The sequence below is a fragment of the Trachypithecus francoisi genome, unplaced genomic scaffold (genome assembly GCF_009764315.1).
Source record: "Trachypithecus francoisi isolate TF-2019V2 unplaced genomic scaffold, Tfra_2.0 Lachesis_group8, whole genome shotgun sequence".
Classification (NCBI taxonomy): domain Eukaryota; kingdom Metazoa; phylum Chordata; class Mammalia; order Primates; family Cercopithecidae; genus Trachypithecus; species Trachypithecus francoisi.
This window is the reverse complement of record NW_022681473.1, coordinates 54,605,689-54,632,737: the sequence shown is the minus strand read 5'-3', so window position 1 is coordinate 54,632,737 and position 27,049 is coordinate 54,605,689. Positions and strand designations below refer to the sequence as shown.

General features: G+C 47.5%; 1 protein-coding gene across 14 annotated transcripts in view; it reads right to left on the bottom strand.

The window, feature by feature from the left end:
- Positions 1-27,049, bottom strand: part of IRAG1 (inositol 1,4,5-triphosphate receptor associated 1) — a 124,285-nt gene that overhangs the window by 73,722 nt on the left and 23,514 nt on the right. For 6 of the 14 annotated variants that reach the window (XM_033206530.1, XM_033206533.1, XM_033206534.1 and 3 more), the window contains exon 2: positions 8,670-8,827. The exons of 3 other annotated variants lie outside the window; for them this stretch is intronic. In XM_033206530.1, the coding sequence (XP_033062421.1) occupies positions 8,670-8,827 (158 nt within the window). Of the gene's footprint in view, positions 1-1,876; positions 1,881-8,669; positions 8,883-10,914; positions 11,002-15,128; positions 15,140-27,049 lie in introns of those variants that run through there. 5 more of the 14 variants (XM_033206528.1, XM_033206535.1, XM_033206529.1 and 2 more) reach the window with 3 other exon arrangements.

Genomic DNA, 27,049 nt, shown 5'->3' with positions numbered 1-27,049 from the left:
TCATTTAATCATCTAGCCAGCCAATTATCCACCCAACCTACCACAACACAATCAAGCATTCATCCACCTTTCTACCCATCCCTCCCTCCCTCCCTCCCTCCTTCTCTGAGCTCCCACCGCATGCTGGAACCTATGCTTATGGGTGGAGATACACATGTGAAAGGCACAGTCTGTGGCCCCCAAGTAGCTCACACATAGCCTGATGTGGGGAGACAGAAAAACAAACAACAGCAATCTGTTTCATTTGCTTACAATAGGAACTAAGGGAAAATAATTGTAACATGCATTTCTGACTGTCCGTAACCGTCAACATTTCTAAAACACTTTCTGCCTTGTTTTAGGCACTTCCACAGCTAAATTCTCACAGCTCTTACCCTGTGACCAGAACCACTAGAGGCCAGTCTAGTGGAACTGTCCTCTTGAGCTCTTTTTTACAAGGATGGGGCATCAAGCACCTGCTTCTCATGCCTGGGGCCTCTGGTGTCCTCGCCAGGGCCAGGAAAGGAAGGACAACCTGGCAGGATGACATCAGCAGGAAACTTGAGTTTGAATCTCCACTTGACCACAGCACAGCTAGGTGATCTTTGACAATTACATAAACTCTCAGAGACTCCATTTCTTCATTTATAAGATAGAGATAATAATATCTACCTTGGAGGGATTAGACCACATACCAGGTGCCCAGTATTTGCTACCATTATCTTGTATACCAGATACTAATATTTTACTGATAATTTATTTTATTTTATTGAAGGCCTTAATTGAGGCTGTTCTTGCACAGGATGTGATAAGTGGAAATGAACTCAGAAGATGAATTCAGAATCCTCGATGGAAGCATCCAAGTACTTCCTGGTTTCTGGTGATTACAGTGCCCTTACCTGCCTCAGTTTTCTCATCTATAAAGTGGGATAACAATCATGCCTGTGTCTTGGAGTTGTGAGTTGTTATGTGTAAAGTGCCTAGAGCAGTGCCTGGCACATGGGAGGCACCGTATGAGGGTTCTCACTGGGAAAGTTGGGGGGCAAAGGGATCCCTATTCTACACAGTCCTTACCAGGTTCCAGGTGTTTTACATGCTTTGTCTGTTTCCTCTTCATCTCATTCCTGACAGATAATTGGTCCTTTGGGTCATATGCCTTTTCTTCAGTGGGGGAGCACACGGTTCCCAACGAGTTTCCAGGGAGGTATAGGCAGAACCTCTCTGTTGGCCAGTGAGGACAGGGCTTGAACAGCCAAAAGGAGTCAAATGGATAGAGAAGTTGGCAATCTGCCTTCAGCAGTAAAGTATATGGCTAAACTCGAGATATTCCCATAGACAGCACAGAACAAGGCTTCTCCAGGTCCTGATGGGAGAAGGCCGTGGGAGAACACAAGAGCAAATTGGATCCGACAGAACTGGCATTTGGTAGTAGTAAATCTACCAGGAAGTGAGCTTCCTGAGAGCAGGACCTTAGTTAGTTAATGCTCAATAAACATTTATTGAGCAAAATTCAATAAACATTGACTGAGTAAATGTACTTCATTTCCTCAATTCCATATTTATTGAGTGCCTACCATGTGTAAGTGAGTAGTCATCCCTTGCCTCTGTGCTCAAGCTCTATTGCATATAATGGGGTATTTTTGGAATAGAAATAAGAAAACAATTAATTATAGCCTATTTCCTCAGCTTACAACCATGAGACAGTAGAATCAGGCCTTGCTATTTCCTTACTATGTGATTTTCAACAACTGGCTTAACCTTTCCAAGCCTTAGTATCCTGATCTGTGAAATGTACATAGTCATCACTACCACGTAGGAGTGTGTTCTGAAGGTTAAATGCCTAGAAAACACTATGAACCTGTGTGCTAGTTTCTTTCCCTTCATCTGGATGAGATACCTAACTTCTCTAAATTCACGCTTTCATGGGGGTGACTCTCTCTGCTCTGTCTACCTCACAGTGGTTTTGCACTTTCAATGACACATGTGGAAATTTTGCAAACCATTTTGTGCTATCGGGACTGAGCACCTCTTGTGAGCTAAGTACTTTGCTCACCACTTTATATATACTGTTCTGGTAATTAAAGTCAAGCTGACTGGGTTTGAATTTAGCCTCAGTCACTTCCTTAGCTATGTGACCCACTGCATATTACTCTTCTGTGTTTAAATTCTTTATCTGTTAGTGGGAATACTAATAGTATTCCCAGGAGTATTGTCAGAATTAGGTGAGATAATGTAACATATAAAACAAGCCTAATATGGTGCCTGGCACATAGTGAGTTCTCCATAAAGGTTAGCTGTTGTTAGTGGCTATTCCTATAACTCTTAGTTTCTAGATGAGGAAACGGGGGCAAGGTGAATCACTTATCCAAGGTAGCAGTCAAGGATGTGAAGCCTAAGTTCTTCCTGCTCTGCCATGCTGCTTCTACCTCACATTCCTATGAGCCTTTCCTGTACCTTCTGGAACTCCCGGCTGCTTGGTCATCCTCCTCTTCTAAAAGGACAGATGGGTTGACGCTGAGCCCAGCCCACTGACAGAGGGTGTAAGCCAGGAAAGGCCTCCTACAACCTTGCTCACTGTTTTTACTCTCATGCCAACAGACTTTGGGAGTGTGGAAGAGCACACAATATGTGTTAGCTTTATTCCAATGAGAGTAACTTTATTCCAAGGAGAGGATATCTACTATCCTCCCTTCCTCCCTCCCTTCCTAACGTTAGTCCTCCCTCCATGTCTTCTGCCCTTTAATGCAGTCATTTAATCATCTAGCCAGCCAATTATCTACCCAACCCCAGATTTCTTATGGTGGCACTTATGTCAGTCCCCATTTCTGAGCCAAAAGAGGAGGAAGGCTAGCAGCTCCATGGCCAGAGGTTCTAGGTGCTCCACAGGCAGATCCCTTCCTATCAGGGCCACACAAACAGGACTGCTTCTCCGGAGCACACTCCAACCTCATCTCGTTACTTTAAAGTTAGGGGAGGGGAGAGGCGTGGATGCCACTCATCACTGGAGTGCTGCAGTGACCTCAAGTCACAAGAGCTACTGCATAACAGGGCTGAGCATCCATGTCTGCCTAGAGCATCAACAAATTAAACACAATGTAGATGCTCGGGGAGACCCAGAGTGTCTCATGTATGTGGCCTAAACCAGGCAATAGCATGGTGGACTGTGTTTCTAGGAGTCGACGTGCCCTTCCCCTTCCTCAATGTGTCCATGCCCCTTCCTGATTCTTCAGCCAAGCAATCAGACAGCCCACTCCGGTTAAAGTTGGGCTGTTTGATTACCTGGCTGAAGGAGAATGGGGAAGGGGCATAGACAGGCGTGTGACATGCAGCTTTGGTTGCTGGCCCCACGAGCTTGTGCTCCCAAGGGGCTGGCAGGCAGAAGGGGTTTGGTGGTGCTTTGGCATTCCCCTGACAGCGAGCTCTGAAGTTGGACCCTCTGAGGTGAGTGGCTTTGGGAACACAGGACAACGTACTGTTGGCCCAGGCCCCAGAGCTCTCACAGAGGACCCAGGGGCAGTAACAGTGCTCAGTGCAGGGTATGGACTAAGCATGGGCTCTGGGGTCAGGCTGCCCGGGCCCAGATCCTGGGCCTGCCACTTATGAGCCGTGTGACCTTGGAGGAAGGTAGTTAATTTCTCTGTGCCTCAGTTTCCTCAGCTATATAATGGGAATGATGATACCTACCATAAGGCTAATTATAGGTTAAATGAGTTAATACGGTAGACAAGTACCTGGCACAGGGTTAGCTATTATTATTAAGTGGCTTTGTGTGCAATGGAGGTAGAGGAGCAGGGGGAGGTGGTAGCTGGGGTGCTAGAACTGGTGATATGAAGAGGTGAAGTCTGCTTATGAGTTCACACTGACCTGCCTCTGGGGGCTTCTAAAACCCTTTGGAGGAGGATGGGAGTTGTTCAGGTGGAAGCGAGAGCCAATGAAAACTGGGCTTTTTCAGTTAACGTTAGCCTCTTTGTACCCTCAGGTTTACAAGCACTTCTGAGGATGCTGCACTGTTCGGGTGAGTCAGCTTCCTACTGTGGCTGCTGGTCACAGTCCAGGAAATCATCCAGGCCTAGGTAAGATTGCATCTGGGGCCTGGGGCCAGGTCTGGGACCCTACAGTGAGGGGGAGATGGGCTGGTATGTGTCCTGAGCGGAGGTTAGGAAGGCTTTGAACACTGTCATGGGAGCAAAGACTGAAGAAACTAGAGAAAAAGAGACTCTGGGAAGACTCAGAACTGCCTTCCTGCATCTGTAGGATTTCACCCCACTATAGGTTGTATGGAGGGCAGAACCAAGGGAGAGTCTTGAGGGAGGCAGATTCCAGCTTGACCAGGACAGAGCTGGCCAACCAGTGCACAGGCTTCCTTGGGAGGTGGTGAGCTTTTCATTATAGAAATATTCCTACAGATTCCTACACCAGGCCCAGTGGTACACGCCTGTAATCCCAGCACTTTGGGAGGCCGAGGTGGGCAGATCACTTTAGGCCAGGAGTTCGAGACCAGCCTGGCCAACATGGCGAAACCCCATCTCTACTAAAAACACAAAAATTAGCCAGGCATAGTGGTGCAGGCCTGTAGTCCTGGTTACTCGGGAGGCTGAGGCATGAGAATCATTTGAACCTGGGAGACGGAGGTTGCAGTGAGCCGAGATCACACCACTGCACTCCAGCCTGGGTGACAGAGCAAGACTCCATCTCAAAAATAAAAAGATATATTCCTACAGATCCCTGAGACCTACCTCAAGAGATTCCAATTCAGTAGGTCTTGGATGGCTGAGGAATCTGGTGTTCAAAAAATTCCCAGGGTGACTGAGTGGGGTTCACATTATAGAGAGCTTTGCCTGCCTTGGGCAGAGCTTAGATGTGACCTGGGATTCTTCTAGCACTGGCAGTCTGTCATTCTGTGGTCCCCCAAGGTCCCACGCTTGTGTCCTGACAGCGTCTATTCCTGCTAGAACCCCTTGGCTACAAACTCTTCCCTTTGAGTCTCTCCCTGTTCAAGGGCCAGTGCAGAAAACCCCACTCAGGACATAGCCTTGCGGAGTACATTGTTGTGGGGCTTTTTTTGTGTGGTATTTGATTGCAGCTTCTGATTAAGGACCTGAAGGGTATGTCTGTCTGTGCATGCGTGTGTATCTGCGCATGTGTCTGTGTGTGTGTATGTGTGCGTGCGTGCAGAAAGAGAAACAGGATCTAGTCCTACAGATTTTGTGTTTGTGTGTGAGAAGGCCTCGGCTAGTGCTCATGCCAGTGACGGGAAATAGCGGCTGGGACCTGAGGAATCACAACTAGGGCTGGACCCCGGGGAGCTGTAAACTTAGAGGGATGCTCTGTTCTTTGCCTGCTTCACAGACTGGGAATTCAGGCAGGATTGGGACTTCCAGCTGAGTCATCCTGGCCAACCCCGCTTCCTTGGCTGCCTGGCCTCAGATGCTCCCAGGGAGTCAGGTTTCAACCCCCTGAAGGCTCCAGGCCAGCTCCTGAGGCCTGACCCTCCCGAGGCTGTGACTACCTGCGAAACCCAATGTGGGTTGTCTGGTGGGTGCAATAGTGGGAGAAGCACTTTACCCACCATGCCTGGTTGCCTTCTGAAAAGCTTTGAAATGCCCAGGGCAAGGCAGTAAGGGAAGAGGGCAAAAGAAAGTTGAGTTTGATGTGGACTTTGGTTGGGGAGTCTAAACTGCCTCAGCTTCATAGTCCCTCAGACTATAGAAGGCACTTGAGGGCTGGGCTGAACAGGCAGAGTCCAGGAGGCAGCAACTAACCCTTGTACTGGGTAACACATAAGAAACCAGCAGCACGGCAAAGTTGACAGACTTGGTCTCAAAGTTTCTTGGCCAAGACAAGGTCTGTTGACCAGAATGTAGAGGAGCTAGGTAGGATTCAAGCCCAGCTTGGTATGACTGCACAGTTTATATTCTTAAATCCTGTGCTACGTGTCCTCCCTGATAGGACCTGGGCCTCCTGGCTCCCGGCTCCCCTGAATTCCTACTGGCCTTCCTAACCATCATGGTTTCAAAACGCTCATAGGTATAGCGCCATTAGGTTGGCATGATGAATTTCTAGAGGTTGCCACAATGCGGAGAGGGTTCCATGAGCCCGCCTGCCACGAAGGTGAGAGTAAGGGATACCTGATTGGCTAGTGGGAGCTCTAAATTCCAGTTCCCCACAAGTTCAGTCTCCCTGTGACCCTGAGCCAGAACCAGACTCTTATTAAATAATAGATGGTCTCTGAAGGCCCTTCAAGTGCCATGATTCTCTCTGCGCTCATGGGAAATCAAGACTATAGAGAGAATGTTTGCAGGTACTGATAGTTTCTGCATTATTGGGGCCCAGCAGAAGGACCCATGAGGGAAGAATGCATGAGGGAACATTATTTTTACAAATGGGTAGATTCTTAGTGAATATTCTCAAGTTATGATTACATTTGTTTTCTCTTTTTTTTTTTTTTTTTTTTGAGGCGGAGTCTCGCTCTGTCGCCGGAACTGGAGTGCAGTGGCCGGATCTCAGCTCATTGCAAGCTCCGCCTCCCGGGTTTACACCATTCTCCTGCCTCAGCCTCCCGAGTAGCTGGGACTACAGGCGCCCGCCACCTCGCCCGGCTAGTTTTTTTTTTTTGTATTTTTTTTAGTAGAGACGGGGTTTCACTGTGTTAGCCAGGATGGTCTCGATCTCCTGACCTCGTGATCCGCCCGTCTCGGCCTCCCAAAGTGCTGGGATTACAGGCTTGAGCCACCGCGCCCGGCCTGTTTTCTTACACATTACAACTCTGGGAACTTAAATAACAAACACTTTAAAAAGAATGGCCCTTTGGATCTCCATATCCCAAACCCATGGGATCAAGATGTTGTAGAACTTGGCAGTCTTGTGGGTGGGGAGATGCCCTTCCCTTGAATGTCTATGTGACAGGTGTTTATGTTGTCTGTTTTGTGTTTCCTGAGGATATACTTTGAAAGAACTTTTAATTATAAAGCTTTGTAACCAGGAAGAACTTAACTCAATATAAAAGCCTGTCTTCACCGACAGCAGAGGTGCATCTTTGCTGGTCTTTCATTATCTTATATTTTAGGAATGCTTTTATTCTTGGGGCAGCTGTTTGGGGGAGTTGCCCAGGATGTAGGAGCTAGATTTTGCCTGAGAATCTGATTAAAGGTCACTACCATTGTTAGTGAAGTAGAAGGGGCCAGGGATGGCCATTTTCAGAGGAGTCCAGGGTGAGGAAATAGGGGGTGCTAAGGAGACAGAGGCCAAGAAAGTCGCGGCCTGAGGGTCTGGAAGCAGTCGCCTTTGAACACAGTTGTGAGTGTCTTGTCTCCTTTCCTTAATCCCCAAGCTTTTGGAACTTGGCACCCTCCAGCAGCAGGACCCACTATTTCCCAGAATGGGGGCCTGGACTTGATAAAACCCTGGGCTGGGCTGCCTGAGGCTGAAGGGCTAGGAGGTTGGCCCACTGTCACTTAGACATTCAAGGGAAGGAAAATCCCCTCACCCCTAAGGCTGCCAAGTTCTGCAACATCTTAATCCCATGAGTTTGGGATATGGAGCTACAAGGGGCCATTCTTTTGTAAGTATTTACTATCTAAGTTCCCAGAATCGTAATGTGTCAGAAAACAAATGCCATTATAACATGAAAATATTCACTAAGAATCTGCCCATTTGTAAAAATAATGCTCCACTTACAGATTCTTCCCTCACTTAACAAGTGTCTATCCCACTGGCTCAGTCAGTTTGGACGACTGTTTGATATAACAGGACAATACCATTTCAATGCAAATCAACCGCAAAGTTTATGAAGTCAAAGAAAACAGTGATGGAGAATTTCACATGCAAGGTCTTTGACCAAGGAGATCAGATAGAGCTTATCAATTAAGTGAAGAAAATACAATGAGGATGATGCTCAAATAGGTTCTTCAAAAGGGAATAATTTGAATATTGAGGGATTGAAAGAGATCCTTAGGAAAATGGATGAAGCCCTTAAGTATTATATTAAACAGACAGAGTCTCTTAATTAGGTGCTGTAAAGTAAAATGTGAAGAGCGTGTTACTATGTGAACAGATCATTTTGCTGGTATAATAAATAAATATACCCACACCAAAATCAACATTTTATTCTTTCTTCAATCTGAAAATTAGTACATAACCTATATTTCGTAATCTGTATAGCTAAAAACAGCTTGTTTTGAATGCCTCATTTGTACAATAAAAATCTCAATGTCCCTTTAAATTAACTTGCTTTCATCATTTCCTTTCTATTATAAAATTTCACTGAAAACCTTTTTTGCTATTTACTATATAATTTTGATCTCCATTTCAAGTGGATTCACTTTAAGTGGCCTTTTCTCATGCCCACTCCCCTGACATAAGAGGTTCTCAGTGCTAATGGTTCTCATCTAAGTCTTTCCCCAGTTTCAGAGGGAGCCTGCATGGTTTATGGTTTGACTTCTGAGGCCTCAGTCAGACACAGCCTAGATGGTTGGTTCTATATCCAGAATATTTGCGGCCTCGGTCAATTCAAATCAACTCAGAGTAATTGATTCCTCAGTATGGAAGCCACATACCTTCTCCAGGTACCCACTGCAACCTACACGAGCTGTCAGCAAACCCTCTGGCCAGCCTAAGAGCTGTGGCCTCAGCCCAGGGTGCTTGGCTTGGCCCCCAGCCAGGCTAGCTGAGGGCAGAGAGGGGGCACTTACTTGGCCGGCAGGGCTCTGGGCTGCCTGTGGCTCTCCGGGGGGCTCCTCGTCCTCGGGAATGTGGGGCATGGCAGCCTCCTGCTGGGAGTGGCCACGTGTGCCCGGAACCTCCGCTGTGTCAGCCCCAAAGATGCTCCAAGAGGCCTGGGCTCCACAGGCTGGGGAGACGCCAAAAGGACAAGTCAAATCCATTCCCATCCCTGTCCCAAGCTGGGTTCCATTTCCCGGAGCCACAAGCCACAGTGAGAGCCGGCTTGAGTTTGCATCAACACCGGAGGTCAAACCAGGCTAGGCGAGGGCATTTGGAATTTCATTTCCTCCGGCTCTCTGGCTTTGTTTACAAAGTCAGAGGTGACCTTAGAGATTTTGCATCTAATTTGGTCTTTACAGTAAACACAGCTATCCCAGAAGGGAGAAAAGTGCTTCAAACTCCTCAAAGCTGTAGCTAAAGGAAGATACTCCATTGAGATCAGATTGGCAGTTGTTTACCACTTACTGAGCACCTACTGGGTGCCGGGCCCTGTCCTAGGAGCATCACCATGATTTAATTGAATCCTCAAGATGACCTCTGATGTAGGCATTAATATTTCCATTTTACAAATGAGAGAACTGCCACAGAGAGTGAAAGTCACTTGCCCCAAATCATACAGAGAACCAATAATTTGAAGCCAGATCTTCCTGATTTTGAGGCTGGGGCTCTTTCTGCTGTACCACACAGTGTTCCTCAGCCATGTGGATGGGGAGTAAGGGGTGCTGTTTCCTGACTTCTTCCCTGACACTGGCCCTCAGGCTCTTCTTACCCTCAGCACACTCTCTCTCATTTGAGTTCGGCCCTCACGGGGCCTACACCAGCCCTGCTAAAACCTGGAGGCTCAGGCAGGGTGAATTCCGTGTGCCCTGTGCCCACCCCCAGCAACCTTAGATTGACTCCCAGAAGCCAGGCTGTCCCCTCCCCATGGTGCAGCAGCCCGGGGTCACTGGGGTCCCAATGCTGATTGGGACTGCAATCAGCATAATCTCATCCACCTCCTACAGTGACTGGCTCAGGGACAGACAATGGACCCAGCCTACATCCATGAGCTTCCAGTAGTGTTCTAGGACCAGATGTTTTCTCCTGCTCTGAGTGGTGGAGTGTGAAGATATGAGACCTGGTGCTACGGACACCATTTTGCTTCCATGAGGAAAGCGAGACAGAATCTAAATGGCACACACAGAGGAGGGCAAAGCTAAGGCACCTGCAGAGAAACAGAACTGGAACCCTGATTAAAGTGTGCCTGAAGCCCGAACACTTTCTGGGCTAGCCAGTTACATGAACAATTAAGCCTCTTGGTGTTGAAATCACTTTGTGTTGGGTTTTTGTTACTTGTAACTGAAAACATACTCCACTACTCTTTCATGCTTCTTGTCTGTCAAGATGCCTAGGAGTATGATCCTGCCAACAAACCTGAGCCAATGGGTCTAGCTCCTCTGCTTCCTCTTAGAAGAGGAGACTAGTAATGCCAGTTTTCCATAGGGAAAGGCAGGATAGCAATGTAGAAAGAATACAGGCTTTGGAACCAGATATCTGGGTGTGAGTCCTCACTCTGCCACTCACTGGCTATATGACCTTGGAAAGTTGGCTTCATCTCTGAGTCCCGCTTTTCTTGTCGAAACAGAGATAAGAATGCCTCCTGAGCAGGATGCTCCAAGGATGAAACACACTCGGGTCAGAGTAGGTTCCCATAGAAGCCACCTGCACGGGGGTCTGCAGCCCAGGAAGCTTGGCCCAAGCTCCAAGGGCTCTGCCTGGCCTCTCCCCATCCTTAAACTCCCTTCTTCTTCTCTTAGTGGGGTGGGCAATACCTTCAGGGATCTATAGAACTAACAACTGGCCTGGTTCTGCAACTTTTAGAGATTCCCAGAAGGAGCTGCTCCACTGGACAGTAGGTTAAGACCACCATGCAGATAACAGAGGCAGGTGAACTTTGGCTGATGGAACACATGGTGGGTGGGCGTGGAGATGAAGGACACTGTCATTTACTGAGCACCAACTATGTTCCAGGTCCTCTGGGAGGTACTGCTGACTGCTGGAGGCTGTAGGAGGAAGAGCCAGAAAGCTCTGAACCTCCCATAATACTTGGTGTTCTTCCTGTCCTTCAGAAAGGGCTCGGAAAGGCCCTAGAGCCAGACTGCTGCAGAACAGGCCTGAGCTGCCATCAGCCCAGCTCTGACAGACCCCCCACTCCCCACCAGCCAACACACATACCTCTAGACTCCTGGACTGGGCTCCTTGAGATACGCAAGGTGTCAGATTCATCCTAGGTACCCAAAAGATTCAGCAAAGAATGATTGTCGATTTATGTTTAAAGAACTGGGGACTTTGAGTCCCAGGATTGGTCAAGGTGACCACCATCTTGACTGCTGTCTTTCTCTGCAATGAACAAGTTAGCCCACTCAGCTCTGGAACAGTTAGGGTAACCCCGACTGGTCACCTCAAGAAACCTCAAGTAGAGCATCCATAGAGTCATTCATTCTTTCACTGCCAACACTTTACACCTACTCTACCAGGCCTGTGCCAGGGGCTGGTGACACAAAGATGATAATCTTGGCTCTCAAGGAACAGAGTCCAGTGGTAGGAGACACTGGAGAACAGTATAATGGGGTAAATATTTTGAAAGTGAGAAGTTGCAGGACCCCAGAAAAGGGTTGCCTAACTATGGAAACTGGAATGGTGGGACATGATTTCAGCAAATATTTCACATTAGAAATGATGTTTGAGCTGAACCGTGAACACAAATGCTGAGTGGAATTTCTTGGAGCAGATTAGCTGGGTGTCTAGTGGGGAAGATAAGACAGGATGGGGAGAAGCCATACTGGACAGACTTCACCTGGCTCTTGGGAATGAGAACTATGGGGCCAGGGCATGCTGTCTGTGTCTTCCATGCCAAATTCTTACTATATGAATAAACTGAGCATCAGGTTCACCCAAAGGTAAGCTCTGTGATTAATTTCTATCATCTTTACTTGGATTTCAGCAGCAGTGGCATCAGTGGTGCTGGGTAAAGTATTTGGTAACAGGGGTTGAGGGTAGCAAAAGAGTAGCTACAAACCCTGATTCTACTAAAGGAAGTTGGCTACATCTCCTAGGAAACCTTTTTAAGTTATGTGTGATATATGTACAGGTCCAGGCTGTCTTAACAGGTGTACGGTTTCTAAAACATGGGAGGTGACTATTCCACTTTTCTTTTGTCTTAATCTACACAAAGTATATTGTGCTCTGCCTGTTAAGAAGGATTTAGACAAATTGGGACATGTTTTGAAAACGGGAAGCAGAAGCTAGCAGAACAAGAATTTGTGTTTAAAGAACTAGAGAACTTTAGCCTGGAGAAAAGGAAGTGCAGGGAGAAATAAAAATCTCTTCTCAGATGTTTGGCAAGCATTCATGTGGTTCTACTGTCCCCAAAGGATAGACATCATAACTAATGACTGAAAGGTCAGATGACAGCAAGGGACAACCTTCTAGTGGTTGGAACCACCTGAGGATGAAACAGGCTGTTCTTTAAGGTAGTGAGCTCCCCATTCCTTGGAGGGTTCTGGTAAAGGCTGGGACAAGGGTCACAGGATTCCTAACCACTTCAGGGGCCTTTTCTAACTCTGAGAGTCCCCAAAATCCTGGACTCTTTTTAGCTACAACAAACTGAAAGACCTGACAATTCCATCCCAGGATTCTGGGATGATGGTCTGAAGTCTCATGAGACGGAGCTCATTTTCTAACCCTCCACTTTCTTTCCTCCACCTCCCTTTCTTCCAAAAAGAGCTTAAGTCTGTCTCTGTGACAGAAAGCAAAATAGAACGAATAAATGAAGTCAGATGTCAGCTGCCACAACATAAAAGTAGAGTGGATGCTGGCTGAGGCCCCACTCTTGACAAGATGGAACCCCAGGCTCCTCAGGGGGAGCCCCAGCGGCCCTGCCTGCCAGGGCCATTCCCACGCTGCTCCTGCCCTGTTTGCTGTCTCTCCCATCCATTATTATAAACTCACTGCTTAAAATAGCAAGGTAAAAGCAGAGTCCCTCCCCCAGGGTGACATCTGGGTTCTGCTGGAGCTTGTGGGCACACGGACCTCACATCCATCACAGCAAAGTTTAGAATATAATCTCCAGGAAGTGGTGATCTAGAGCACCAGCCCATAAAAGGAAAAAATATTTAGCAATGTTTGGTCTCCAAGCTGTTCCTTCTTTAACCCATGTTCAGGGCCCTTCTTGCTGCCTCTGTGGTCTGGTTAAGAAAGGGTTAGGTGGGCCAGTGCCAAGAGCTAATCAGCTCTTACAACTCTACTCATTCTGTCCCCAGCTAGTGCCTAAGTAGAACCTGGCCCATTTTACAGGCCTGGAAACCGAGGTGCAGAGACGGAAACAACTTGACTGGTTCAGCTACCCTTTGTATCTGGTGCAAATTTTCCAAGAGACTCTGCTGGGATAACTATCCAATCATTTGTGCAACTGAAGAGGCTAGAAGTTCCTAAATCATATTTAAATATTTTATCTGCCCCTGCTCATGAAAGAAAACAAACTAATATGCTTTTGTTCATGCTTGCATTCTTCAGTTATTTCTAAGTAGGCTAGTGAACATCAGACACTACGCTAGATGTATTTCAAGTGCTGTTTTCTTTAACCCCCATGAGATAGGTTTTATTATTTCCATTTAATATATTAAGGATCTAGGGCTCCAAGAGGTTTCGCAAATTGCTCAAGATCACACAGCTAGTAAGTAGCTGGTGAAGGGTTATAATCCAGGCTAGTCTGACTCCTAGGCCCATCATCTTTCCTCTCTTCCACTCTGGCTTCTTCACCAGGAGTTCTGCTTGAGTGTGGCAGAAAAGCCTGCCTCCCAGGGGAGGGCTGGAGTGAGTACTCCCAGTGAGGCTAAAGATGGTGGGAGGCAGAGGGGAGGAAACAGGACCTACGCTTCGGTTGTCGGGCCAGGGTCTTATGAGGGCTAAAGAGTGGCCTACAGTTGAGCCTGCATGTCCTCTGGAAGGTGATAGCAGCAGGTGGAGGAAGGGGAGGTCAACCCTGCCTTGTAGGCTTCAAAGGCCTTACAGTATCCTAGAAAGTACAGAGCCATCATCAGGATGCAGGGTTCAGGAACAGAATTCACAGAGACTATCTCCTTCAGTGCCTTCAGCAACCCTGTGAGATGGGGAGAGTAAGTATTATTATTATTAACATTAAAATTAGACCCATGTTATAGATGAGGAAACAGAGGCCCAGAGACTTGCCCAATGTCATCACTCGTGAATGGCAGTGCTGGGAATTCACCGAATCTGGGTCTGATGCTCCCCTTTCTTGCAGGGCCAACACTATTCTCAGCAGGCAGCAGCAGTCTCTCATCATGGCCCCAAAGATGCCTTTCCCAGAGCCTTGTGACCTGCCTAGAAGAGACCAAACTCCTCTCTGAAACCACAATATCTCAGGAGCATGGCCTGTAAGCTGAGCGGCTCTCAGATTCTCTCTGTGAATCTTTGAGCATTGAGGGAAGAGCTAAGAAGCCTTTTCGGGAAACAATGGGTTAACCTAGCCTCCGCTGACCTTTCTGGAGTGACTCAGTATTCTCAGAAGGGAGTTTTTTTGTTCTTCCAGCTTTGAATTTTTGCTTTCATTTTAGCAGCACAAAGAATGTGAAAGAGATTAGGTTGCTATTAATACCACGGGTCGATCTCTAGATGAACAACTGATGGGGGGAATTGTTTGGGGTGACTGCACATGGAGCTCTCTTAGCCCTTCTACAAATCCAGAGGGTGACGGAGGGGCCACTGGGAGCCCACCAGTCTTACCCATGCGCCCATTTTTACCAATGGGGAACCGAGGCCCAGAGAGGGGCAGGCACGTGACCAAGGCCACACCCACGGGTGAGGGGCAGAGTCAGAGGAGGCCCCAGAGCCCCCACGCCCCAGCCCGGCTGCTTGCGGCAGCTTTCTGACTTTTCATTTTGACGGTTTTGCTCATAGTAAAGGGTAAGCCATTGTGTCTGTGCTGTGAAAGCAGGTGTCCTTCGGCAGTGGCTCGTCATTGTCCTTACTCTCATGGTCACTCTCGCAGGAGAGAGGATGGTCCCCACAGGAGATCTGCTGAAAATGCTGAGAGGTGCCTCTGGGGGTCCTCTGGGCCTGACCAACTGCAGAACTCGGTTCTGCACCTCCACACGTGAGCCGGAGGGGGAGCCCGCCTTGGGAAAGCCCCATCCTGCTTCCTAACCTTGGCCTGCTCACGGGGCTTTGTTGCTTTGCAGATTCTGTTCTAATCCTTTCTCTGCCTCTCCCTTGCTGGATAAATCTCCCCTGGCCTCAGTTTCCTCATTTGAAAATGGAGGTAACAGCACCTACCTTTTAGGGTTGTTGTAAGGATTAAATCAGGAAATACATGCAAGGTGCTGGCACACAGAGTACACTCAGCGCCCTTGCCATTCTCCAAACAGGACAACTGAGTTATCTAAGCATGGCATCAACAAAACCAAGCCAAGGCTCAGAGAAACTCTGGTGTTCATCCTGGTTGGCTCAGAGCTCCCAGATTTGTCTCCTGCAAGTAAAAGAGACTCAGTCCTGGTCTTTGCTGTGGACAGTCCCAGGTCTGTGCTGTGCTCAGTCCCAGGTCTGTGCTGTGGTTGTCCCAGGTCTGTGCTGTGCTCAGTCCCAGGTCCATGCTGTGCTCAGTTCCCGGTCCATGCTCTTGTCAGTCCTAGGTCTGTGCTGTGGTTACCCCATGTCTGTGCTGTACCCTGTCCCAGGTCTGTGCTGTGCTCAGTTCCAGGTCTGTGCTGCGCTTGCCCCAGGTCTGTGCTGTGCTCAGTCCCAGGTCTGTGCTGTGGTTGTCCCAGGTCTGTGCTGTGCTCAGTCCCAGGTCCACACTGTGCTCAGTCCCAGGTCTGTGCTGTGCTTGCCCCATGTCTGTGCTGTGGTTCCCCCATGTCTGTGCTGTATCCAGTACCAGGTCTGTGCTGTGCTCAGTCCCAAGTCTGTGCTGTCATTGCCCCAGGTCTGTGCTGTGCTCAGTCCCAGGTCTGTGCTGTGGTTGCCCCAGGTCTGTGCTGTGCTCAGTCCCAGGTCTGTGCTGTGGTTGCCCCAGGTCTATGCTGTGCTCAGTCCCAGGTCTGTGCTGTGGTTGCCCCAGGTCTGTGCTGTCGTTGCCCCAGGTCTGTGCTGTGCTCAGTCCCAGGTCTGTGCTGTGGTTGCCCCAGATCTGTGCTATGCTCAGTCCCAGGTTGGTCTGGTTTCAAAGCCACAGTTCTTTCCACTATCCCTGTACTCATGATGACTCCCCGAAAACAGAGGTTTTCATTCCACAGGTGAGACATGAGGCCTAGCGTGGACTCCCTCCTGGAAGAGGGTCAGCCACAGTGTCTGGCCACGTAGGCATTTGTGCTGTGCTGAACAAGTGGGTAAGTGAGTGACCGAATGGGGTAGAGCCACCCCCAGTGTGTGGTAGAAGCCCCAGGATTCTCTCTTAAAAGTGGATCTAGATTGAAGGGAATTGTGGGGGAGCAGGAATGGTGAAGGGCAGAGATGCAGGGAGAAAGCCTCGGTGGCATCAGAAAAGGGAGGATGAGGAAGTGGAAGGCACTACCCCCATGACTGTGTCCCTAAACAAAGTCGTGCACCCCAACACTCCTGGGGTTTGCACCTCTGTGGGAAACCTTCTCAGCGCCCGATATTCTCCAGCCCTGCTCTCCACTCCTGTGGATCTCATATAGGCTTTGCTGGCTAGGGGTGCCCTGGGAAGGAGCCAGTACTTGCTCAGACCAATGACAGGAAATAAGCCCAAACATCTCCCCAGGTTTCCTTTCCGGCTTGTTCACTTCAGGAATTCTTTTTTTAAAAACAGGTCCACTTGAAAAAATTTTTTCTTCTTCAAAATATGTGCAATTGCTCAATCGGAGGCAGTTCAAAGGTACCGAGAATAGCAGCAAAGTATCTGAGCCTCCCATTTAGTGCCTAGCAGATATAAATCTTGCCCAGTTCTGTTTGTTCCAGGCTGCTCAGCAGCCTCTTCCCTGAGTCACTCACTCCAGAGTGACATGAGTCATCATCCTGGGGTCAAGGACCACACGGCATTCCCGGGTCTGTGAGATCCCATAAAGGGCAGGGCACCGAGGGGTCTCCAGGAAGACATGGAGGATCAGGAACTGTCTCCTAGGCCCTAGGCTTGGCTCTGTCTCCCCACATGGGTGACTTTAGAGAGTCACTGAGCCTGAGAAGTAGGTGGATTTCTGGGACCTTCTAACTTGTACTTTGGAGGAATCTCTTTAGTGGTGCACAGGAGCCTGCTTGTTCCAGCTCATAAGAGTCTAATGTAATTTTGAAGAATTTTGTGAACTGGCGGTTAAACACAGACATTATTAAAAAATAAATTATAAGAACTTACATTAAACAAAAAGGAGATACTCAAAATAACTGCTTTTTAATTATTTTACTACAGTTTACTATTATCTATGCTCTTAGGAAGATTTATTTCTATTGTCTCTGCATGGTGGAAACACTCTATAATGATTTGCTACTGCCCATCTCTTCTCAGTTCCATGATCAGTGAGGTGGAGTTAGTAGCTTGCCATTGGTCATAGGGGAGTATCTATACCATGGAAATCGGCAAATGCTACATACATATCAGGGCCTTTTCCCCCAGAGAGCTGGCTGTGAAACATTGCCAGCACACAACTGAGCCACTCAGCCCCAGGCTCCCTGATTCTTGCTCCTACCAGGGTGCAGAAGGAACACAGATGACTTTAATATCACCCCCAAGATAGCATAGTTATGGAGATTTCATTGCCAATTGTCTTTGGACAACTTTTCCCAAGTGGACCATGGATCCCCTACACTCACCATGTCCCTGACAGAGCTCATTGTTTCTTTTCTTCCCCAGCCCACTCCTCTTGTGCCCAAGAGAATGGCACTCAAGCTACAAACCCAGAAGTCACCATAACTCCTTCATTTCTGTCACCTTCCACATTCAGTTAGATGACTCTGAGTCCTGTCAATCCTAGTTCAGAAATGCCCTTCCTCCCATCCCCGCCACCCCTGCCCATGGCTCTGTGTGACCTGAGTCACTGCAACAGCCTCATGTGTCTCCTTACCTCTGGCTTGGTCCCTTCCAATGACCCTCCACAATGATACCAGAGCAGTCTGTTTGAAACATACATCGGATCATCCTTCCCCTTCGTAAACTCTTTGAGGATTCCCTTTTACCATGGGGCTAGTTCTGAGTCAAGCTTCTAGCCCCTCTCTCGGGGCTGATCCCCTCTTTCAGCCTTCATACACCTTATGCCCCAACCATAGTGGACCAAAAGCCAACCTCCAAACATACCCTGCTTTTTTTTTTACATCCTTTGCATACATCCTCCTCCTTATACTTGGACTGCCTTCTGTCCTCTTTCTATACCTTATGGGTTCCTACTTATCCTCCAAGACCCAATTCACATATCCCCTCCTTCCTAAACCCATTCCTCCTCTTCAGCTCAGGAAAAGTTACTCCCTTCCTATGTTAGTTTCCTACTGTGTCTGTACCAAATTTCCACACATTTGGTGACTTAAAACTGCACAACTTCATTATCTTACAATTCTTGAGGTCAGAAGTTCAAAATCCATCTCAGGAGGCTAAAGTCTAAGCATCGGCAGGGCTGTGCTTCTTCGGGAAGCTCTGGGGAGAATCCATTTCCAGCTTTAGAGGCTGCCTACATTCCTTGGCTGGTGACCCCTTTTTCTCCATCCTCAAAGCTGTCAAAGTCGCTGGCATCTTTTCTCCCCTCTGATCTCTGCTTCCCCCTTCACATTTCCTTCTCCTCTGACTTTCACCGTCCTGCCTCCTTATAAGAACTCATGATTACATTGAACCCGCTCAGTTAATCCAGGGTAATCTCCATCTAAGTATCCTCAATTCAATCGTGTCTGCAAAGGCCCTTTTGCCATTTAAGGTAACATCTTCATAGGTTCCTGGGTTAGGATGCAGACAGCTTGGGGAGGGGGTAGTATTCAGCCTACTGCCCTATCCTTCCAGGGTACTTTGCACAGAACTCAACCCAACTAGAATTTGAACACCTCAAGAGCAGGAACTCTGCCTTATTCATAGCTTTATGAATATTCTTATAACTATTCATATTTTTATGACCTGCCTCCAATACAGTGTCAAACACAGAGTAGCCATTCACTAAATGTTTACTGAATTAATAAATGAATTACACCATATTTCTAAAAAGAAGATAAGAAGTTTTTACATAGGCCAGGCGCAGTTGTCCATGCCTGTAATCCCAGCACTTTGGGAGACCAAGGCAGGTGGATCACTTGAGGTCAGGAGTTCAAGACCAGCCTGGCCAACACGGTGAAACCCCATCTCTACTAAAAATACAAAACTTAGCCATCATCTGGGTTGCTATATAAGCAGGTGGGTAGCCTTGCCTGCCCTCATTCTCACTGAACTTCCCCAGGTTAATGGCCAAGTTTTTCTCTCCATGTTGTACCTGGGTTTCATGTCTTCCTTGTCACACAGATGTGCAAATTTCCGCCATAGTATTCAACAACTAAAACCTCACAAAAGGGCAGGGCCTCCTTCTCTGACACCTTCATGCTTCTATCCTACCACCTAGGAGTAATTTGCAAAGTGAGTTTTCGGATTAACTTATCAATGGCTCTTCTAGCTTTAACTTAAGCCCAACAGAAGGCCATAGAGCAGCCCCACTAGCCCTTCTGGCTTCGCTTGGAATGCTGACCAAAGCTTTTCCTCAAACAGCTGGTTGTGTGTGTTCGAATGAGGCAGCACGCTCGTGTCTGCTGCCATGGTACTCTGGAACCATCTCCTTCCTGACAGAGCAGAGCCAGGAGGCTTTGCAAGGTGGTCACTGTCTCTAAACCCAGACCTGGACTCATGGCTTGATTCCTGCTCCAGCAAAGGCACAGACTCTGGTATTAGGGGTCCTGGCAATCCAGCACCTGGGATTGCCCATTCCCATGAGGCAGACCTCTGGGAAATGTACCTTATTTCAGGGAGAAGGCAGGAGGCATTGCACCTGCCTGATGGGATCTCACTAGGCCTTGATGGCCTTGGCTCTTTCAGAAGCCAACACGTGGGCTGAATCTGAGCCAATGGCCTCTTCCTTGGATCTCCTGGCCTCTGAACCTGAAGGTGCCCTTTTCTTAGGATGGGGGCAAGGATGGATAAAAGCAAGCTGGTGTTTTGTCCAGGCCCAGAGATCTGTCAAGGGCCATCTAGACTACCAGGAACCAGAAGCGGCACCCTATTGCCTTGGATTCTTTAGAAATTTTGTTCCAAATAAAAATAAAACTTCCTTGCCTTGGCAACACCACAGCCTAATAAGTAAATAAATAAGTGAAAAAAGAAAAGAAAATTAACACCCAGTTCCCAGTGTGGCTCTCTCATTCAGTTCCTCCTACTTCTCCTCCATCTCCCCTTCCCTTCCCAGTTTTGTTCTAGGAAGAGGTCATCAGGGTCTATTAGGAACATGTAGGAATACATATAGGAATATATGTAGGAACTGGTTTGGGAAAGTTAGAAGGAAAAGATGGCCTCCACGGTGCCTGCCTAAATCATTCAACCATTCTAGAAAAGCTTGTTGAATGCCTCCTATGTGTCAGGTACTGTGCTGGGCACTGGGGCTCTGGGGTGTGTCCTCCAAGCCCACCTCCTCCAGGAGGGCCTCCCAGACCTCTCCTGGAAGCTATATTCTCTCTGCTCTGTGACAGCACTGTGTGGCTATCCCAGTCTGCCAAGCAGTGGTTTCTGTATCTCATTTGCAAAGTCTGAGGCCAGATAACTTTCTTTTATGCTGGGAACATAACACAGGTACAGAGAAAGTTCTCAATACCTCGTGGATCTCTTCTTTTGAAAGCAAGGACTCTAGGAATCCAGCCTCACTTTTCACATGGCCTACTACACACCCAGCAGAGTGTAGATATGCTAGCTCTTGAACCATCTCAGGTCTGTGAGAAAGGAATTATATCTCCATCTTACAGATAAGGAAACAGAGCCTTAGACAAGCAAAGTGACTCGCTCTAGGTCACATAGTCAGAAGGCAGAGACAGGATTAAACACTGGGTCTCCTGTGCCCAAAATGGGATGTTTGGCTCTTCCTTAGAGAGAGCTTATTCCTATGCTTCTCTAATCCTAGCAAAGACAGAACAAGGGTATTAAGAGATATTTTTTGACAGGGCAGGGCTCTTGATCATTCCAGATCCCAGCCCTTCTTCAGGGCCAGCACAGCCGACAAGAACAACGCCAGCTGAGACGCAGCCCCTCTCTGAGGAACTGGAAATCCTTCTCACGGCATCCCCTGGGGTAGATAGGAAGCAGCTGTGACTGTGATCATCTAAGACCAGGAGGAGAGAGTGTTCTTCCCTGCTGGGATGGAGCACCCCAGCTCAGGTCCCTGCCTCCTGTTCATCTCCACTCTGGGAATCCCAGTTCTCCAAAGCCATGAAATAGGCCCAATAACCTTGGACTGGGCTTCTGGGCAGAGTCTGGTGTAAAGCGTGCTACAGAAAGCTAAAACAGGATTGAGATGGGGGTTCAGAGACAGGGCCTTCTGGGGAGTGAAGAGCAGACTGCCGTGTTAACTGCCTGTGTAGGAATGAGTTCCTTCACCATTCAGGCCTCAGTCTCTCCATCTCTATAGTAAAGGCTGGGGTAACTTGCCAGCCTGATCCCTGCTTTCTGTCCCATGAGTTCAAGTCCATGTTGCCTATTGAAAGCAGTCACACAGGAGGAAGTTAGGGGCCTTCCTGGCATCCCAGGGCTGGAAGCAGCCATCACATCCCCCTGATCACAGTGATTGGCTGGAGGGTGAGCATGTGAGCTGACGAGAGCCAATGACATGCAAGAAGACTTTACTGGGCATCCTGGGAAAGCCATCCTTAACTGCAACCTTGAGTTCCAGAGGGTGAAAACAGAATCCCTCTTAAGATGATGAAGAAGAACTTGTCTAAGGATGAAATCAATGTGAGACAGAGCACAGCTAAGAGCCAGAAAGAAACTAGGTCCTGAGGCTTTCTTCTCAGGTCCTGATCAAGCCATGCCTGATATCCCCAGCCTTTTCTGTTTTGAGAACTAGTGAATACCCCTTTTTTCTTAAGTTGGCTTGTATGAGCTTTTCTAGCACTTGCAATAAAGAGTTCCAACTGGTGCAAACAGCCTATCCTTTATAATGCTGCCTGTGGGGTCTTTCTTGGCACCAAAGTCTTCTCTCACCTCTCTGCTCTGCTGCTTACCTGAGAATTTAAGCTGGGAACTCAGATCTAGAGCTGATGAGCTCACCCTAAGTTATTCCCTAACTTAGAATATCACCATGCCCTTTTCTTCAGAACCTGTTCCTCTTTCTGCATTCCCTGCTACCATTGATGGGCCCAGCATCTGGCCAGAAACCCCAATCCAAACCACAGAACCTTCTCCCACCTCTCCAGGATGCCTGTCCCTACTTCTTCCTACTAATACACACATCTAAACTCTTAAGGCTCCAGAGGAGGGACTCGATTTGACCAACCTCCATGTTCCTGCCTAGAAGATAGACTGGTACACACCAAGATATGTTTGTTGAGTCAAATTTCAACCTTCAAATGACTTTCAAACATCATTACTTCCTGGGGGTGACCACTCAACCTACCTATCCCTCAGCTCAGAGTTGGATAGGCTCTCACTCTCAGTCCTCCCCAGAAGAGCAGACCCCAAGACCTGGACAATGATTGACTGTGTGAACAGGCTCACAGCCCTCCGCTTGGAACCCCAGCGCCAGAGTTTAGGGTGGGGACTCCCATGCACAGGACAGGAAGGAAGCTCACACCTTGCCCACTGAGGCCAGCAGCAGGGTGGGAGCAGCTGTGGATGTTGGCCAGGGTCTTTTTGTCACCAGTAGACTGAGCTGAACTGCAGGATGGTGGGTGTGTGCACAAGAAGCTACATGATAAAATAAAAGTGAGCAGTCCCTTGGTTATCCAGATCAATGCAACCAGCCGCATTCGCTGAGTCTTTAAGCCCAAGTTGAGAACAGGCTTTGGCGAACAGTGATATGCAATGGCAGGGGTGGGTAGAAACCGGGAGGGTAGAGCCTGGGAATGGCTCTCCCAACAGCAAGCTTTGGTGATTGGAGGCACATGTATTTCAAGGTCCTACATGCAACTGTCACTGCTTAATGATATGAGATTGGAAGTAACCATAGAGAATTTCTCCCCATGGGAGCCATTTTTCCACCATGGAGAGGTGGGGATGGTCTGGGAGCGATTCTGAGGCATTAGCGGGAGAGAAACTGATATTCATTGTACCAGGTGCTCTAACTGACTCTTTACATGCTTTATCTTATCCATTCCTTACAACAGCTCTGTGTGGTACAATTTTTCCCATCTTACAGGTGAGAAAATGGAAGCTCAGAAAGGTGAAGTAATTTGTTTCAGACATCACAATTACTAAGTAATGTAAACAGGGTTTGAGCTCAGGGTAGCCTGACTCCAAGGCTAGGGTTCTGCTCAGTGTACCATAATGAAGGCTTCTAGGCCAGGCGACAGCAGCAGCAACAACTTCAACCAAAAATGAAGGGCTGACATAGGACCAGAAGAGGTTTTCCTGGCTAAGGCTTCACCAGTTTGTCATTGTGGAGAAGGTATCATCCCTAACAATCAGATTTACCTATGTTCTCTGTTAGCCTGCAGTTTGTTATATGTGCAATATCTCTGCTTAACTGGTAAATAGCATAGAGTTTATCCAAGGGGTTAAGCTGAGTCATTCTCATGAAACATTTTCTTGTTTTTAGAAAAGTCTGAGTAAAGAGAGATCTGAGGGCAGGTTAAGGCCAGGGTCTGCTGGGAGATGCCTCAGCAGTTTTGCAGGAGCTGTTCTGGGCTGTGAGTGGGCAGGCAGGTGAGCAGACCCCCTTCCTGGCCCAGGTTCCACAAGGAGCATAGGCAGTGGAAATCACTGGGTTTTGGCAGGGTTTTCTTGGATCACACTAGCAACATTACCAAGGCCTGAGTGGAGCTCCTGCACCTTGGGGAACATTTTCCCAGGGTGGCCCCCAGGCTCCTTACGTCAGCCCAGGCACCCCTCTTTCCTGTGCCCACAGTTGGTATTTCCTAGTTATAAAATGATTTTTTCATTAATGCTATGATAGAATGTAGAGGAATGTAGATACTTTTAATATGACAACATACATTTGTAGAACAGAAGTTTTTTTGTTTTGTTTTTTTAAGCACCTAATTTGGAGTCACCCTGGATCCTAGAAGCCCCAAAGGCCTGGAACATTGTTCTCTTGGCCTTTCATCTCTTTTCCTCTGATCTTCTGGATCCCCTACACAGACTCTTCCTCTAGGGTTGGTAGAGTTTGGGAAAAACAAAGGCCCTCTAGGGCCCTGGGCTGGAATGCTGGCTGGGGTATGGCTGGCAGGCTTTGTGGTTGGGACTGGTTGGGAGCAGCAGCTTTGCTGCTGCTCAGCCTGCAGGTCAGCACTGGAAGGCCCAAATTGGGCAGGGGCCCCAGGACAGGAGCGAGGGAGCAGCTACTTAATGCTTTCCTGATATCCTTTTCCTGCCTCAGTTACCTCCCAATTTCCTACTCATCAAAATCTAGCCATCCTGCAGCCCTGTTCATTCTGCATGTCCAGATGAGAAAAGCTGATAACCAGAAAATCAACTCCTGGGGTGGGTGGAGGGTGGTTCTCCTATGAAGTAATCCATCTTCCACACAGCTGGAATTCTAAAACATAGCTGTGGTTGCAGGCCTCCCTCAAGTCAAACACTTCAGTGGCCCTCTGTGTGCTGACTCCCAAATCTGGCTGCTTACTAGAAGCATCTGAGGTGCTTGATAAAACGAAGATTCCTAGACCCTTCCCAGATCTACTGAATCAGAATATCTGGGAATAGGGCCCGGAAATCTGTATGGCTAAAAGCCCCTAAGGAGAATCTGATCCAAAGACCAGAGCTGGAGAAACCCTGGTCCACATATGAAGTCTGGGTTCCTGGGCACTCATGCAAAACTTTCTGCTCTGAGACTGCCAAACCTCTCTGTTTTTTTCTCCAGCCACTAGCACCAAGGGATCCTGCACCCCAGCCTTACCTTGTGCTCAGTTTCCAGAATATTCCATGTGCTATCAAACCTCAGTGTCCCTCCCTCTGCCTAGAAGGCCATCCCCCCCATCTGTCTCCATGAAAGACCCTACTCACCCTTCAGGAGCCACCTCATGATCCTCACCAGATTAAACCCTCTGCCCCATTTCCTTTTAGCATTTTAAATTGTTTAGTTGGAAATATGGACTTTAACCTTCTATTTGCCACTTTCTAGCTCTATGACTTTGGCTCTTGAATTTCAATGTCCTCACAAACTATTATGAAAAATATTCAAATTTGAAAAGTATGTAAATATATGTAAATTTGATATACAGTGTCTAGTACAGGGTCTAGCACAAAATAACCAAATGGTAACTTTTATTATTATTATTCCTATATTATGATGGCATTCCTCTATTACAGAGTTCAACAAACTATGGCCTTTGGGCCAAATCTGACCAACTAATGGTTTTTGTAGATAAAATTTTTTCAAAATACAGCCACAACCATTCATTTGTATATTGTCTATGGCTGTTTTCATGCTATGAGGGCAATTGAGTAGTTGAGGCAGACACTGTCTGACCTACAAAGCCAAAATATTTACTAGCTGCTTTTTTTTTCAGAAAAGTTAGCCAACCCTGCTCTAACATAATTGCAATTATTTGTTTTTAGTTTGGTCTCCTCCATTTGACTGAGAGACACTCAAACATCTTCATGGCAGGCTCCTATTCATCCTTTAAAACTAAGTCTTTCTCATCTTTGTATCTCTAACATTTGGTATATAATTAGGGCTTGGTATATGTTAAATTAAAGTGAATAATTTTTTAACCCAGTTTAAGTACACACATCTCCTGAAAGCCCTGGTGGGAAGATGGGGTAAGCGCAAGTGCCAGCAGACCTGACTCTGAGCCTGCCTCCTTCCTGGCTTCAGGATCCCACAGTCTCACTGCCTCCCACCACCCAAAAGCCAGCACTCTGTGCTTTGCAGCTGTAATATTTCTCCTGATAGAGAGGGGAGGAAGAACTCCTTCTAGGAAACTGGCTTTTCAAAGGTTAGTATATTCCCATTATCCAAGAGTATACAAATGGATGGTCTAATGGTCCCCATGGTCCTTACAGGGGGCAATTTGGTGGACCCATTTTTGATAAATGAACTAATGGATTGGTATTTTTTCTCTGGAGATTTATGTTTTGTTTAGTTTTGACTACCCATGAATTTGCATTTCCTGACCAAAGCTCCTTTGGAGAAGAGAACTAGGCTTTCCAAGCAGTGAGACCGTTTCTTTGTGAGCTGGTTATGAAACTACTCTGTGACCTTGGGCCAGTCATCTGCCTCTCTGGGCCTAGCTTTCAGCTTCTATATAACAACTTTCAGACTTGACTCCCTGGAGTTCTAGCCAGAGGGATGAACCAACTCATGGTGAGTGAAAACAGTGGCCTGGCAACATGCAGCTTGATAGAGAGTCTTCCCTCTTCCATGCTGCAGTAACACATTCCCTGTCCTCCCCAGCAAATACAGCGACTCATTCCTACTGCCTTTTCTTGAGACTTAAAGAAGATGCTTTAGCCCTGAAGTAGATCTTCAGAAGATAAGAAAATGCCCTGGTGTGGAAAACTCTGTGCTGGATGAAATGGAAACACTCAGCTCTCCCTCGAGGCCAGATGAAAAGCACATGGATGAAAGCCAAAGTCCATCCCTTCCTTGAGCCTTTGGGAGCAGCAACCCACCCCCTCTTTCAGAAAGTAGTTCCCCCGCTTACCCTTCACCCTCCTTGCAGACACCCCCATGGGATAAAATACTGAGCCTGCAGGATCTTGGTTATCTGGGGGCAAATCGGTGTAACTGTGGATTGAACTGACTTTTATTGATTTCCCAGCAGGTGATTTATAACTGCCTGCTTCCTAAAAGGGCTTGTGGCCAGATGGCAATAAAAACACTCAGAGGCCAAGCGAGTTAAAAATAAATGCTGAAAAAGAGAGCAGAGGAAAGAGGGAGATAGATAGTTCCACTAGCTGAGGTGGGATGACTGCTCAGTCTGGATGACAGGGATGGGAATCTTGCTTTTCAGTTCCTACTGACATAACAAATTGAGATCAGCAGCATCTTGTTTTTGGCTATTGCAAGAATTGCAGAACAAGGAGTAGCTACATCTTGAGCTTCCAAAACTAACCCTTAGCCCAACAGAGAACAAAATTAGAGTGAGATATTGCATTTTAGAACTTTATAAAGCTCACTTCATAGAGGGACTCCTCATACAACTATGTCACCATACTGTTCACACAACAGGATCTGGAAGTATTTTAAAGCCGGCA